General features: G+C 30.8%; 1 protein-coding gene across 2 annotated transcripts in view; it reads left to right on the top strand.

Moving 5' to 3' along the window:
• Window positions 1-14,420, top strand: part of dnajc17 (DnaJ (Hsp40) homolog, subfamily C, member 17) — a 115,009-nt gene that overhangs the window by 44,572 nt on the left and 56,017 nt on the right. For both annotated transcript variants that reach the window (XM_073927038.1, NM_200246.2), the window contains 3 exon segments: window positions 7,452-7,529; window positions 11,686-11,766; window positions 14,149-14,271. In XM_073927038.1, the coding sequence (XP_073783139.1) occupies window positions 7,452-7,529; window positions 11,686-11,766; window positions 14,149-14,271 (282 nt within the window).

Genomic DNA, 14,420 nt, shown 5'->3' with positions numbered 1-14,420 from the left:
TTCTATTCTATTCTGTTCTGTTCTGTTCTGTTCTATTCTATTCTGTTCTATTCTGTTCTATTCTGTTCTATTCTATTCTATTCTATTCTGTTCTGTTCTATTCTGTTCTGTTCTGTTCTATTCTGTTCTATTCTGTTCTGTTCTGTTCTATTCTATTCTGTTCTATTCTGTTCTATTCTGTTCTGTTCTATTCTATTATGTTCTATTCTGTTCTGTTCTATTCTATTCTGTTCTGTTCTATTCTATTCTATTCTGTTCTATTCTGTTCTATTCTGTTATATTCTGTTCTGTTCTATTCTGTTCTATTCTGTTATATTCTGTTCTGTTCTATTCTGTTCTATTCTGTTCTATTCTATTCTGTTCTATTCTGTTCTATTCTGTTCTATTCTGTTCTGTTCTGTTCTGTTCTGTTCTATTCTATTCTGTTCTATTCTATTCTGTTCTATTCTGTTCTATTCTATTCTGTTCTATTCTGTTCTGTTCTATTCTGTTCTATTCTGTTCTATTCTATTCTGTTCTATTCTGTTCTGTTCTGTTCTATTCTGTTCTATTCTGTTCTGTTCTGTTCTGTTCTATTCTGTTCTATTCTATTCTGTTCTCTTCTGTTCTATTCTGTTCTGTTCTATTCTGTTCTATTCTGTTCTATTCTATTCTGTTCTATTCTGTTCTATTCTATTCTGTTCTATTCTGTTCTATTCTATTCTGTTCTATTCTGTTCTATTCTATTCTGTTCTGTTCTATTCTGTTCTATTCTGTTCTAATCTGTTCTGTTCTATTCTGTTCTATTCTATTCTGTTCTATTCTGTTCTATTCTGTTCTATTCTATTCTGTTCTATTCTGTTCTATTCTATTCTGTTCTATTCTGTTCTATTATATTCTGTTCTATTCTGTTCTATTCTGTTCTGTTCTATTCTGTTCTATTCTGTTCTGTTCTATTCTGTTCTATTCTGTTCTATTCTGTTCTATTCTATTCTGTTCTATTCTGTTCTATTCTGTTCTATTCTGTTCTGTTCTATTCTGTTCTGTTCTATTCTGTTCTATTCTGTTCTATTCTATTCTGTTCTATTCTGTTCTATTCTATTCTGTTCTATTCTGTTCTATTCTGTTCTATTCTGTTCTATTCTATTCTGTTCTGTTCTATTCTGTTCTATTCTGTTCTGTTCTATTCTGTTCTATTCTGTTCTATTCTGTTCTATTCTGTTCTATTCTGTTCTATTCTGTTCTGTTCTATTCTGTTCTATTCTGTTCTAATCTGTTCTGTTCTATTCTGTTCTATTCTATTCTGTTCTATTCTGTTCTATTCTGTTCTATTCTATTCTGTTCTATTCTGTTCTATTCTATTCTGTTCTATTCTGTTCTATTATATTCTGTTCTATTCTGTTCTATTCTGTTCTGTTCTATTCTGTTCTATTCTGTTCTGTTCTATTCTGTTCTATTCTGTTCTATTCTGTTCTATTCTATTCTGTTCTATTCTGTTCTATTCTGTTCTATTCTATTCTGTTCTATTCTGTTCTATTCTATTCTGTTCTATTCTGTTCTATTCTGTTCTATTCTGTTCTATTCTATTCTGTTCTGTTCTATTCTATTCTGTTCTATTCTATTCTGTTCTGTTCTATTCTGTTCTATTCTGTTCTATTCTGTTCTATTCTATTCTGTTCTATTCTATTCTGTTCTATTCTGTTCTATTCTATTCTTTTCTGTTCTGTTCTGTTCTATTCTGTTCTATTCTATTCTATTCTGTTCTATTCTATTCTGTTCTATTCTGTTCTGTTCTGTTCTATTCTATTCTGTTCTGTTCTATTCTGTTCTGTTCTATTCTGTTCTATTCTGTTCTGTTCTATTCTATTCTGTTCTATTCTGTTCTATTCTATTCTGTTCTGTTCTGCTCTATTCTGTTCTATTCTGTTCTATTCTATTCTATTCTATTCTATTCTGTTCTGTTCTATTCTGTTCTATTCTGTCTGTTCTGTTCTATTCTGTTCTATTCTATTCTGTTCTATTCTGTTCTATTCTATTCTGTTCTATTCTGTTCTATTCTGTTCTATTCTGTTCTGTTCTATTCTGTTCTGTTCTCTTCTGTTCTATTCTATTCTGTTCTATTCTGTTCTGTTCTGTTCTATTCTATTCTGTTCTATTCTGTTCTATTCTGGTCTATTCTGTTCTGTTCTATTCTGTTCTATTCTGTTCTATTCTATTCTGTTCTGTTCTATTCTGTTCTATTCTGTTCTATTCTGTTCTGTTCTGTTCTTTTCTGTTCTATTCTGTTCTATTCTGTTCTATTCTATTCTGTTCTATTCTGTTCTATTCTGTTCTGTTCTATTCTGTTCTGTTCTCTTCTGTTCTATTCTATTCTGTTCTATTCTGTTCTATTCTGTTCTATTCTGTTCTATTCTGTTCTATTCTGTTCTGTTCTATTCTGTTCTATTCTGTTCTATTCTGTTCTGTTCTATTCTATTCTGTTCTATTCTGTTCTATTCTATTCTGTTCTATTCTGTTCTATTCTGTTCTATTCTGTTCTGTTCTATTCTGTTCTATTCTGTTCTATTCTGTTCTGTTCTATTCTGTTCTATTCTGTTCTATTCTGTTCTGTTCTATTCTGTTCTATTCTATTCTGTTCTATTCTGTTCTATTCTATTCTGTTCTATTCTGTCCTATTCCGTTCTGTTCTGTTCTGTTCTATTCTATTCTGTTCTATTCTGTTCTATTCTATTCTGTTCTATTCTGTTCTATTCTATTCTGTTCTGTTCTGTTCTATTCTGTTCTGTTCTATTCTGTTCTATTCTGTTCTGTTCTATTCTGTTCTATTCTATTCTGTTCTATTATGTTCTATTCTGTTCTATTCTGTTCTGTTTTATTCTGTTCTATTCTGTTCTGTTCTATTCTGTTCTGTTCTGTTCTATTCTGTTCTATTCTATTCTGTTCTATTCTGTTCTTTTCTATTCTGTTCTGTTCTATTCTGTTCTATTCTGTTCTGTTCTATTCTATTCTGTTCTATTCTGTTCTTTTCTATTCTGTTCTATTCTATTCTATTCTGTTCTATTCTGTTCTGTTCTGTTCTATTCTATTCTGTTCTATTCTGTTCTTTTCTATTCTGTTCTATTCTGTTCTATTCTATTCTGTTCTATTCTGTTCTGTTCTATTCTGTTCTATTCTATTCTGTTCTATTCTGTTCTATTCTATCCTATTCTATTCTGTTCTGTTCTGTTCTGTTCTATTCTGTTCTATTCTGTTCTATTCTATTCTGTTCTATTCTGTTCTATTCTATTCTCTTCTGTTCTGTTCTATTCTGTTCTATTCTGTTCTGTTCTATTATGTTCTATTCTATTCTGTTCTATTCTATTCTGTTCTATTCTGTTCTGTTCTGTTCTGTTCTGTTCTATTCTGTTCTGTTCTATTCTATTCTGTTCTGTTCTGTTCTATTCTATTCTGTTCTGTTCTGTTCTATTCTATTCTGTTCTATTCTGTTCTGTTCTATTCTATTCTGTTCTGTTCTGTTCTATTCTGTTCTATTCTGTTCTGTTCTGTTCTGTTCTGTTCTATTCTGTTCGATTCTGTTCTATTCTATTCTGTTCTGTTCTATTCTGTTCTATTCTGTTCTGTTCTGTTCTATTCTGTTCTATTCTGTTCTATTCTGTTCTATTCTATTCTGTTCTATTCTGTTCTATTCTGTTCTGTTCTATTCTGTTCTGTTCTCTTCTGTTCTATTCTATTCTGTTCTATTCTGTTCTATTCTATTCTGTTCTGTTCTGTTCTCTTCTGTTCTATTCTGTTCTATTCTATTCTGTTCTAATCTGTTCTGTTCTGTTCTATTCTATTCTGTTCTGTTCTATTCTGTTCTGTTCTATTCTGTTCTATTCTGTTCTGTTCTATTCTGTTCTATTCTGTTCTATTCTGTTCTATTCTGTTCTATTCTATTCTGTTCTATTCTGTTCTGTTCTGTTCTATTCTGTTCTATTCTGTTCTGTTTTATTCTATTCTGTTCTATTATGTTCTATTCTGTTCTGTTCTGTTCTGTTCTGTTCTATTCTGTTCTATTCTGTTCTATTCTATTCTGTTCTATTCTGTTCTATTCTATTCTGTTCTATTCTATTCTGTTCTATTCTGTTCTTTTCTATTCTGTTCTATTCTGTTCTATTCTATTCTGTTCTATTCTATTCTGTTCTATTCTGTTCTAATCTGTTCTGTTCTATTCTGTTCTATTCTATTCTATTCTGTTCTATTCTGTTCTATTCTATTCTGTTCTATTCTGTTCTATTCTATTCTGTTCTATTCTGTTCTTTTATATTCTGTTCTATTCTGTTCTATTCTGTTCTATTCTGTTCTATTCTATTATGTTCTATTCTGTTCTGTTCTATTCTGTTCTATTCTGTTCTGTTCTATTCTGTCCTATTCTATTCTGTTCTATTCTGTTCTATTCTGTTCTATTCTATTCTGTTCTATTCTGTTCAATTCTATTCTGTTCTATTCTGTTCTATTCTATTCTGTTCTATTCTGTTCTGTTCTATTCTGTTCTATTCTGTTCTATTCTGTTCTATTCTGTTCTGTTCTGTTCTATTCTGTTCTATTCTATTCTGTTCTGTTCTATTCTGTTCTATTCTGTTCTATTCTGTTCTGTTCTGTTCTATTCTGTTCTATTCTTTTCTGTTCTGTTCTATTCTGTTCTATTCTGTTCTATTCTGTTCTGTTCTATTCTGTTCTATTCTGTTCTATTCTATTCTGTTCTATTCTGTTCTATTCTGTTCTGTTCTATTCTGTTCTATTCTGTTCTATTCTGTTCTATTCTGTTCTGTTCTATTCTATTCTGTTCTATTCTGTTCTATTCTGTTCTTTTCTGTCCTATTCTGTTCTGTTCTGTTCTTTTCTATTCTGTTCTATTCTGTTCTATTCTATTCTGTTCTATTCTGTTCTATTCTATTCTGTTCTGTTCTATTCTGTTCTGTTCTGTTCTATTCTGTTCTGTTCTATTCTGTTCTATTCTATTCTGTTCTGTTCTATTCTGTTCTATTCTATTCTGTTCTATTATGTTCTATTCTGTTCTATTCTGTTCTGTTTTATTCTATTCTGTTCTGTTCTGTTCTATTCTGTTCTATTCTGTTCTGTTCTATTCTGTTCTATTCTATTCTGTTCTATTCTGTTCTATTCTGTTCTATTCTATTCTGTTCTATTCTGTTCTATTCTGTTCTATTCTATTCTGTTCTATTCTGTTCTGTTCTGTTCTATTCTGTTCTATTCTGTTCTATTCTATTCTGTTCTATTCTGTTCTATTCTGTTCTATTCTGTTTTATTCTATTCTGTTCTGTTCTATTCTGTTCTATTCTATTCTGTTCTATTCTGTTCTATTCTATTCTGTTCTATTCTATTCTATTCTATTCTATTTTATTCTGTTCTATTTTCAGTTTAACACAAAGCTAAATTAGTTTTTTTTTGTCTGTCAGTAGAAACACATGAATGATCGTCATTGTTATCATGATCACAATAAGAAGCAGAACATATTGCATTATATATTTAAAGTCCAGATTAATCATCCCTGCTCGTTCAGCACAAATAAACCCTGATGTTCTACTGCGCTCTGTCATATTTAGTCTCTAAATGTTTTTCCGGGTCGATTTTTCAGACGTATATTTTCCTGCAGAACAGATTGCTCTCGACTTCCTCCTCCCATTTGTCTTATTAAACGAGTGCAGGCTCTTGAAAACAAATGAGTTTTGCTCGTTCTCTGGACGCTCCATTCATTAAAGCAGACTGTGAGCCGGCATTTATTGGAGAGCTGATAAATATTGTGTTACAGCCCATTATTGTGGCCTGTCGGATGTAATTGGGACATTATGAGTTTGCAGACGCAGATTTAATGTTTTTGAAAATTTCTTCTCACCAAGACTGATTTAAAAGCAAATCTGAAGTACATTAAAAATGGTGATATATTATAGCAGTTATAGAGTATAGAAAATGTCGTTTATCTATCATTTATTATATTCTCAAAGGCTAAATTTATTTAATAAAAAATACAGTAAATTAATTTATAGTGCAGTAATCAATTTATTGTAAAAGTGTAAAATTGTATTTATTCTTGTGGTTTAAATAGAAAAAACTTTTATGATTTTTGTAGAAATGTTAGACTTTTTATTTTCTTTTTTTTAAATTGTAAAACTATACTTACTTGTTTGAATCTGAATTACATTGAAATAACAGTTAGATTAAAGATCCTTATATATATATATATATATATATATATATATATATATATATATATATATATATATATATATATATATATATATATATACATATGTATGTACATATATATATATATATATATATATATATATATATATATATATATATACATACATACATATATACATATATATATATATATATATATATATATACACACACACATACATACATATATATATATATATATATATATATATATATATATATATATATATATATATATATATATATATATATATATATATATATATATATGTACATACATATGTATATATATATGTACATACATATAGTTGAAGAATTATTAGCCCCCCTTTTCTTTTTTTAAATATTTCCCAAATGATGTTTAACAGAGCAAGGAAATGTTCACAGTATGTCTGATAATATTTTTTCTTCTGGATTTTTTTTTTTTATTTCGGCTAGAATAAAAGCAGATTTTAATTTTTTAACACCATTTTAAGAACAATATTTTTGTCCCTTTAAGCAATATTTTTTTCGATAATCTACTTTAAGCTGTATAGAAGTGTCTTGTCAAATATTATGTGCTGTCATCATGGCAAAGATAAAATAAATCAGTTATTAGAGATGAGTTATTAAAACTATTATGATTAGAAATATGTTGGAAAAATCTCTCTGTTAAACAGAAGTTGGGGAAAAATATGAGGGGCTAATAATTCAGGGGGCTAATAATTCTGACTTCAACTGTAATGGTATTTATAATAAATATGTCACTAAAGTACATGTAGTAAATTATTCATTAATTTCTTTGTGGAAATGAATTGTTAATCTTTTTTTCAGAAGAAATTGTTGTTGTTGTTTTTGCAATGTAAAAATCTTGTGATGTTAGAGTAATTTTCTGCATCCTTGCTAAATAAATGTTTTTCTTTTAAATAAAACCTATAAACTGTTCAAATAAAAAAATATAGTTTAATAATAATAATAATTATTATTATTATTTATATTATAATTTATTATTATTATTATTATTATTATTATTATGTATAATATAATTTATTATTATTATTATTATTTATAATTTATTTATTATTATTATTATTTATATTAACAATTTATCATTGTTATTATTATTATTTATATTATAATTTAATATTATTATTATTTAAAGTGATTGCAAGTACCAATATTTAAAATAAATGTATTTTTTGTAAGTATCTTCTTTGATGTTGATTTTTTTCTGTTTTTCTCCTAAACAGTTAAAGTGGAAGTGTAAAAAAGAGGACGAGAGTAACGCCGGCTATTCACATGAATGTCTTCAAAACCTCTTTCAGAAGGTGAGACACTTGATTAAACTTCATTATCAATCCATGATTGGGGTACACATTAACACATTCTCACACACACACACACACACACACACACACACACACACACACACACACACACACACACTCATACGGCCAATTTAGTTAATCAATTCCCCTACAGCGCATGTGTTTGGACTGTGGGGGAAACCGGAGCACCCAAAGGAAACCCACACCAACACGGGGAGAACATGCAAACTCCACACAGAAATGCCAACTGACCCAGCCAGGACTCAAACCAGCGACCTTCTTGCTGTGAGGCCACAGTGCTAACCACTGAGCCACATCGCCTACAAAAAAAAAGTATCTTTAAAACAAACGTTAACTGCTGTAGCCTTACATCACAATTGTTATTATTAATGTACAATGCACATATAAATGTTTAGAGCAATTTTTTTAGTGTGTTTCAAATAATTGTACATTTCCAGCGTTCCCTTCCCTCGTGTTGTTATCATGCATGTCTTCCGTGTCAAAAACAAGTGTTGTGAGAGCTTTACGAGGGCCGATTATGAGCTTTTCGGAGCTGCGTTTAATTGTTAGCGTATTTGAGTGTTGTTTTCATCTGATTATCTGAAGCACGCTGTCCGTCCAGGCTGTGTTTTAAAGACGTGAGAAGTGGCCTTGTGTGTGAATGAGCAGTTTTTTTTGTCTGCTATTAATGAGCAGATCTGCCGTCCAGCGCCGCGGGTCTCAGGTCTGCATGACATCAGCCATTAAAAGCTTTATTTCCCCCCGTGTGCGAGCGCTATTAAGTTTTTCTTGTTTTTCGCACATGCCACCGCTGCAGACATGTTTAGAGGCGTTCGGGGACTGCTGGAAATCTGCTCTTCACATGCAAACGCAAGATTCAATTGTGCATCTACACGCAGATCTGGGAAGCTGGAGATTTTTGTTGTTTTACTTGATGATTCTACATTGAAGGTAATTATTAAAATAACAATTGAGGCATGCATGGCAAGTTTATTTAAATAGCACATTTCATACACGATGGTAATTTAAAGTTCTTTAGATAAACAAGAATAAAAGAAATCTATAAGATAAAAATAGAATTAAATAAAACTAAAAGCACACAAATAAACAAATAAAAATTATTTATTCGTTCATTTTCTTGTCGGTTTAGTCCCTTTATTAATCCGGGGTTGCCACAGCAGAATGAACCACCAACTTATCCAGCACGTTTTTACGCAGCGGATGCCCTTCCAGCCGCAACCCATCTCTGGGAAACATCCACACACTCTCATTCACCCAATTCACCTGTACCGCATGTCTTTGGACTGTGGGGAAACCAGAGCACCCGGAGGAAGCCCACGCGAACGCAGGGAGAACATGCAAACTTTACACAGAAACACCAACTGAGCCGAGGTTCGAACCAGCGACCTTCTTGCTGTGAGGCGACAGCACTACCTACTGCGCCACTGCTTCGCCCAAAAATAGTACATTTGTTTATTTTTAACTATGTTATGTATGTTTTTAAATGTATTAATTATTGATGCACTAAAATGAAAATTGATGGCAAAACTGAAAAACCGAAAGATTTTATTTATTTGTTATAATAATTTTAAAAGAAAAGTGGGCGGCACGGTGGTTCAGTGTTAATCACTGTTATCTCACAGCAAGAAGGTCGCTAGTTCCAGCCCCGGCTAGGTCAGTTGGTGTTTATGTGTGGAGTTTGCATGTTCTCCCCGTGTTTACGTGAGTTTCCTCCGGGTGCTTCGGTTTCTACCACAATTCCAAACACATGCGCTACAGGGGAATTGATCTACTAAATTTGCCTTAATGTATGAGTATGTGTGTGAATGTGTGTGTATGGATGTTTCCCAGTGTTAGGTTGCGGCTGGAAGGGCATCCACTGTGTTACACATCTTTTGGAATAGTTGGTAGTTTCCACCATTCTGCTGTGGTGACCCCTGATAATCAGGGACTAAGCTGAATGAATGAATTTAAAAAAAGGATGAGGAAAAAATACAATAAAAAAACAAATAAACAAATGAAGAAGTAAATAAAGAATAAAAAATTACTAAAGGTTCTGGCAATTTATGTTTTTTTTTATGTATAGGGCTCTATTTTGACAATCCTTGTCAAAACGCAAGGCGCAAAAGCACGTAGATCAGCACGTACTTTCATTTGGCATCTTCCTTCTTGTGGTCAAAGGTCAAATACTGACCGATACTCCAGATTGATTCCCAGAATTCCTGACATTAATAATAATAATGGTGATGATGATGATGATGGACTGAGCTGGAGGAGTAAACGCTGCTGAACATCAGCTGATGTTTCTCAGATTCATGGCTGACGCTCAGAAATACTCCAGACCTGGGAAGAAAACATTTACGCTGAAAATAGATTGACATTTAATCCGACTCTTCAGGCTCGTCATCCCTCTCATGATGTTCTTTCATGACGTTTATTTTTCTTCTACATTTCTGAGCAAAAGGGCGGATATTTTGATAGAGCAGCACGATTATGGGAAAATTCATGATTAAAAAGCTTGATTGTTTTGGTCAGTGTTGTAATCTTGATCTGTGTATGTTTGCATGTGTTTATTTATTTATTTACTTTTGTTTATTTTATTTTTATTCATTCATTCATTTTGTTTTCAGCTTAGTCCCTTTATTAATCAGGGGCCGTCTCAGCGGAATGAACCGCCAACTTATCTGGCATATGTTACATGCAGCAAGTGCCCTTCCAGCGGCAACTTTTTAATTTTATTTTATTTAAAATATGTTTGCAAAATGTTTGCTTGTTTATGTATTTATTTATTTATTTTAGTTAGTTAGTTAATTTGTTAGTAAGTTCATTCTTTTATTTTGTTATTATTTTTTATTTGATTGTTTGTTTGTTTATTTATGTATTTTTATGTTAGCTATTATTTAATTAGTTAGTTTGTTATATTGTTTTATTTAATTTTATTTATTTTTTTGTATTAATTCTTTGTTTATGTATTTATTTATTCATGTTAGTTAGTTAGTTAGTTAGTTAGTTAGTTAGTTAGTTAGTTAGTTAGTTAATTAGTTAATTAGTTAGAAAAGTTTTTCTTTATATTAATATTTTTTATTTGTTTGTTTGTTTATTTATGTATTTTTATGTTAGTTATTATTTAATTAGTTTGTTCTATTATTTTATTTTTTAATATTTATTTATTTTATTTTATATTTTATTTTATTTTGTTATTTGTTTGTTTATTTATTTATATATTTATTTATATTATTTAGTTATTTAATTAGTTAGTAAGTTTGTTCTTTATATAATTTTATATTATTTATTTTTTATTTATTTGTTTGTTTATTTATATATTTATTTTGTTAGTTTTTATTTAATTAGTTTGTTCTTTTATTTTATTTTTAATAATTATTTATTTTGTTTTTTGTTTGTTTATTTAGGTATTTATTTATATTAGTTAGTCATTTAATTAGTTAGTAAGTTTGTTCTATTATTTTATTTAATATTAATTTTTATTTTATTATTTCTTTCGTTTGTTTGTTTATGCATTTATGTTAGTCAGTCAGTCAGCCAGTCAGTTAGTCAGTTAGTTAGTTAGTTAGTTATTTAATTAGTTGGTAAGTTTGTTCTTTTATTTTATTTTATGTTGAAATTACACCTATGCAATTCTGAGATCATGAAATTTGCAGAATACTAAAAATGGATGCTAAAAATGGATAAAGTAGGAAAAAAACAAAGAAAATACCTCAATTATTGATAATATTAATATTAATATAAATATATATAAATATATTTATTTATATAAATAAATATATAAAATATGTACATTGAACTTATCATTGTGTATACTGTACAGTCATCACTGTAGGAATTAAACTAAGTTTTTTTCTTTTTAAAGCTACAATAGTCCTTCAGTTGATAGGAGTGATTAACTTTTTAGTTAATCATAGTTAATAATGATAAATGCAGTCGTCAGCATGAAAATAGCGCACTGTCACTTTAAGAGCCACAGGAATGAATGTGGACTGCTGAAAAGAGGGTAGGATACAGAATACTGCAATAACCATTATTCATTCATTCATTAATGTTCTTTCATATTAGTTGGAGGCCTAAATTGAATTGACACCCTTCTATTTAGACAGTTTTCAGCGTGCTGATGGTTGACTGTCTGTTGTTTGTGTTGCAGTATGGCGACGTCTTGAACATCTTGATATCCAGCAAGAAGAAGGGCAGCGCTGTGGTGGAGTTTGCTTCTGCAAAAGCTGCTGTGAGTGTTTTTAGCTGAATCAGGTGTACAAATACACAACTGCTGCATCACAATTCATTCATTCATTCATTTTTCCTTCGGCTTAGTTTGTTATTTATTAGGGGTCACAACTGCGGAATGAACCAACGAATATTCCAGCATAAATTTTACACAGCGGATGCCCCTCCACCCATAATCCATTACTGGAAAACACCAATACACACTCATTCACAAAGACACACACACTAATACTTTACGGCCATTTTAGTTATTCAGTTCCCCTGTAGTGGACTGTGGAGGAAACCCACACCAACATGGGGAAACTAACTAACTAACTAACTAACCAACCAACCAACCAACCAACCAACCAACCAACCAACCAACCAACCAAATAACCAACCAACCAACCAACCAACCAACCAACCAACTAACTAATCAACAACTAACTAACTAACTAACTAACTAACTAACTAACTAACTAACTAACTAACTAACTAACTAACTAACTAACCAACTAACTAACCTACTAACTAACCAACCAATTAACTAACTAACTAATGTAGTGGCTATTTTCTCTAAGGAGGCTTTCTCAGTGGTCAAGAAACAAAGTCTTACCCGGGATGTCTTTTACAAGTTTTATTCTTTATAAAGAAGATCACAGTCATACAGCAACAACAGTTTCTGCAGAGTGAGATACTAAAGTCAAGTGTGTTCACCCTTTTATCTGGTTTGTACTGCTTACAAGGTCAACTCCCAATAAGGCCTCATCTACAATTACGTCAGGTGTCTTCTGCTGTTCGTGCGATATGCTCATAACAACCACACATCCTTCTTAGGATAATGAAAAAGCTTTCACCTAAAGAAATATAGTTATCTATAAAAATGTACACATAGGTTTTATGATGAACATATGGAGAACACAGATACACGCACATATAATAATGAGTCTTAAACAAGTTTCTAACATATAAAGCTCATCTAAAAATGAATTTCCATTACACTAACTAACTAACTAACTAACTAACTAACTAACTAACTAACTAACTAACTAACTAACTAACTAACTAACTAACTAACTAATTAACTAACTAATTAATTAACCAACTAACTAACTAACTAACTAACTAACTAACTAACCAAGTAACCAACCAACTAACCAACTAACTAACCAACTAACTAACTAATTAACTAACTAATTAATTAACCAACTAACTAACTAACTAACTAACTAACTAACTAACTAACTAACTAACTAACCAAGTAACCAACCAACTAACCAACTAACTAACCAACTAACTAACTAATTAACTAACTAATTAATTAACCAACCAACTAACTAACTAACTAACTAACTAACTAACTAACTAACTAACTAACTAACTAACTAATTAACTAACTAATTAATTAACCAACAAACTAACTAACTAACTAACTAATTGACTAACTAATTAATTAACCAACTAACTAACTAACTAACTAACTAATTAACTAACTAACTAATTAATTAATCAACAAACTAACTAACTAACTAACTAACTAACTAACTAACTAACTAACCAAGTAACCAACCAACTAACCAACTAACTAACTAACCAACTAACCAACCAACCAACCAACCAACCAACCAACCAACCAACCATTTGTCTACTATTATCTATCAAAAATTGACATAAATTGTTTGAAATAGGGGTTTTGATGAAAAAATATATAGTAACAATATATTTAAAATAGAGTATATAATGACGTAATTGAAATTCATATTATTTACAAACATTATTTTTTTTGTAATATAAATATTGTAATTTATTATAAATTGCTGTCGCTCAATCTATAGATCACCAGTTGATTTCAGCTCTGAATAAACTGATCTGCCAAATGCATTAAGGTCCTGTTAAATTAATATAAAACATGTAGATGTTAATTTCAGTCTGCACTACAAGCTAGTGCGCTTCAAAACAGTGACAAATGTCTCGTTTAGATAATATAAAACTGATATCAACACCCAAAGCTTGTAGTTTGCCACTTCTGCCTGAACGGATCAACAATTGTTTTCACGTCACCTCATACTTCAGTTTCTCATCAAATCTTCTGACCAATCAAATGCTCTCTAGTACCTGGCATGCCCCGCCTCCTCCTTCTCATTGGCTGTTCATTTGATGCACTTGAGCTCATCTCACGGGTAAAGCGGTGAGAAAGCCAAAGACTATTGGCTATTTTTTTAAAGGGGAGGAGCTATGTCCTGCCCTCTATTCACGTTTCAGTTGAGATTACGTCAAACATCGAGTAAATAATGCACATTTCAAAGCACTTCATGCGACCTTTAAAAGTAAAAAGGTGTTTAATTTGTACTCTAATGGCATTTGTTTTGTTTTTAATGGTTGTTTTTTCTGTGGTCTGATTTAGGAGCTGGCTTGTAAAAACGAGAGCGGTCTGACTGGGAACCCGTTGAAAATCATGTGGTTGGAGGGTCAGCCTGTGCAGACGACACACAGCGAAAACACACACACCGGATTCGGTGCTACACAGGTACACACACACACACACACACACAAATCACAGCACTTTCTGTGTTTGTGTTTGTGTTCATACTATACTAAAAACAGATGCATTACATGTCGGTTTACACTAAAATAGTGCAAAGTTTACATTGTTCTGGAGTTAAAACACAAATAATC

Source organism: Danio rerio, chromosome 17 (assembly GCF_049306965.1).
Source record: "Danio rerio strain Tuebingen ecotype United States chromosome 17, GRCz12tu, whole genome shotgun sequence".
Taxonomy (NCBI): Eukaryota; Metazoa; Chordata; class Actinopteri; order Cypriniformes; family Danionidae; genus Danio; species Danio rerio.
Note: the sequence above shows the minus strand (reverse complement) of the source record. Positions and strands in the feature narration are given on the sequence as shown.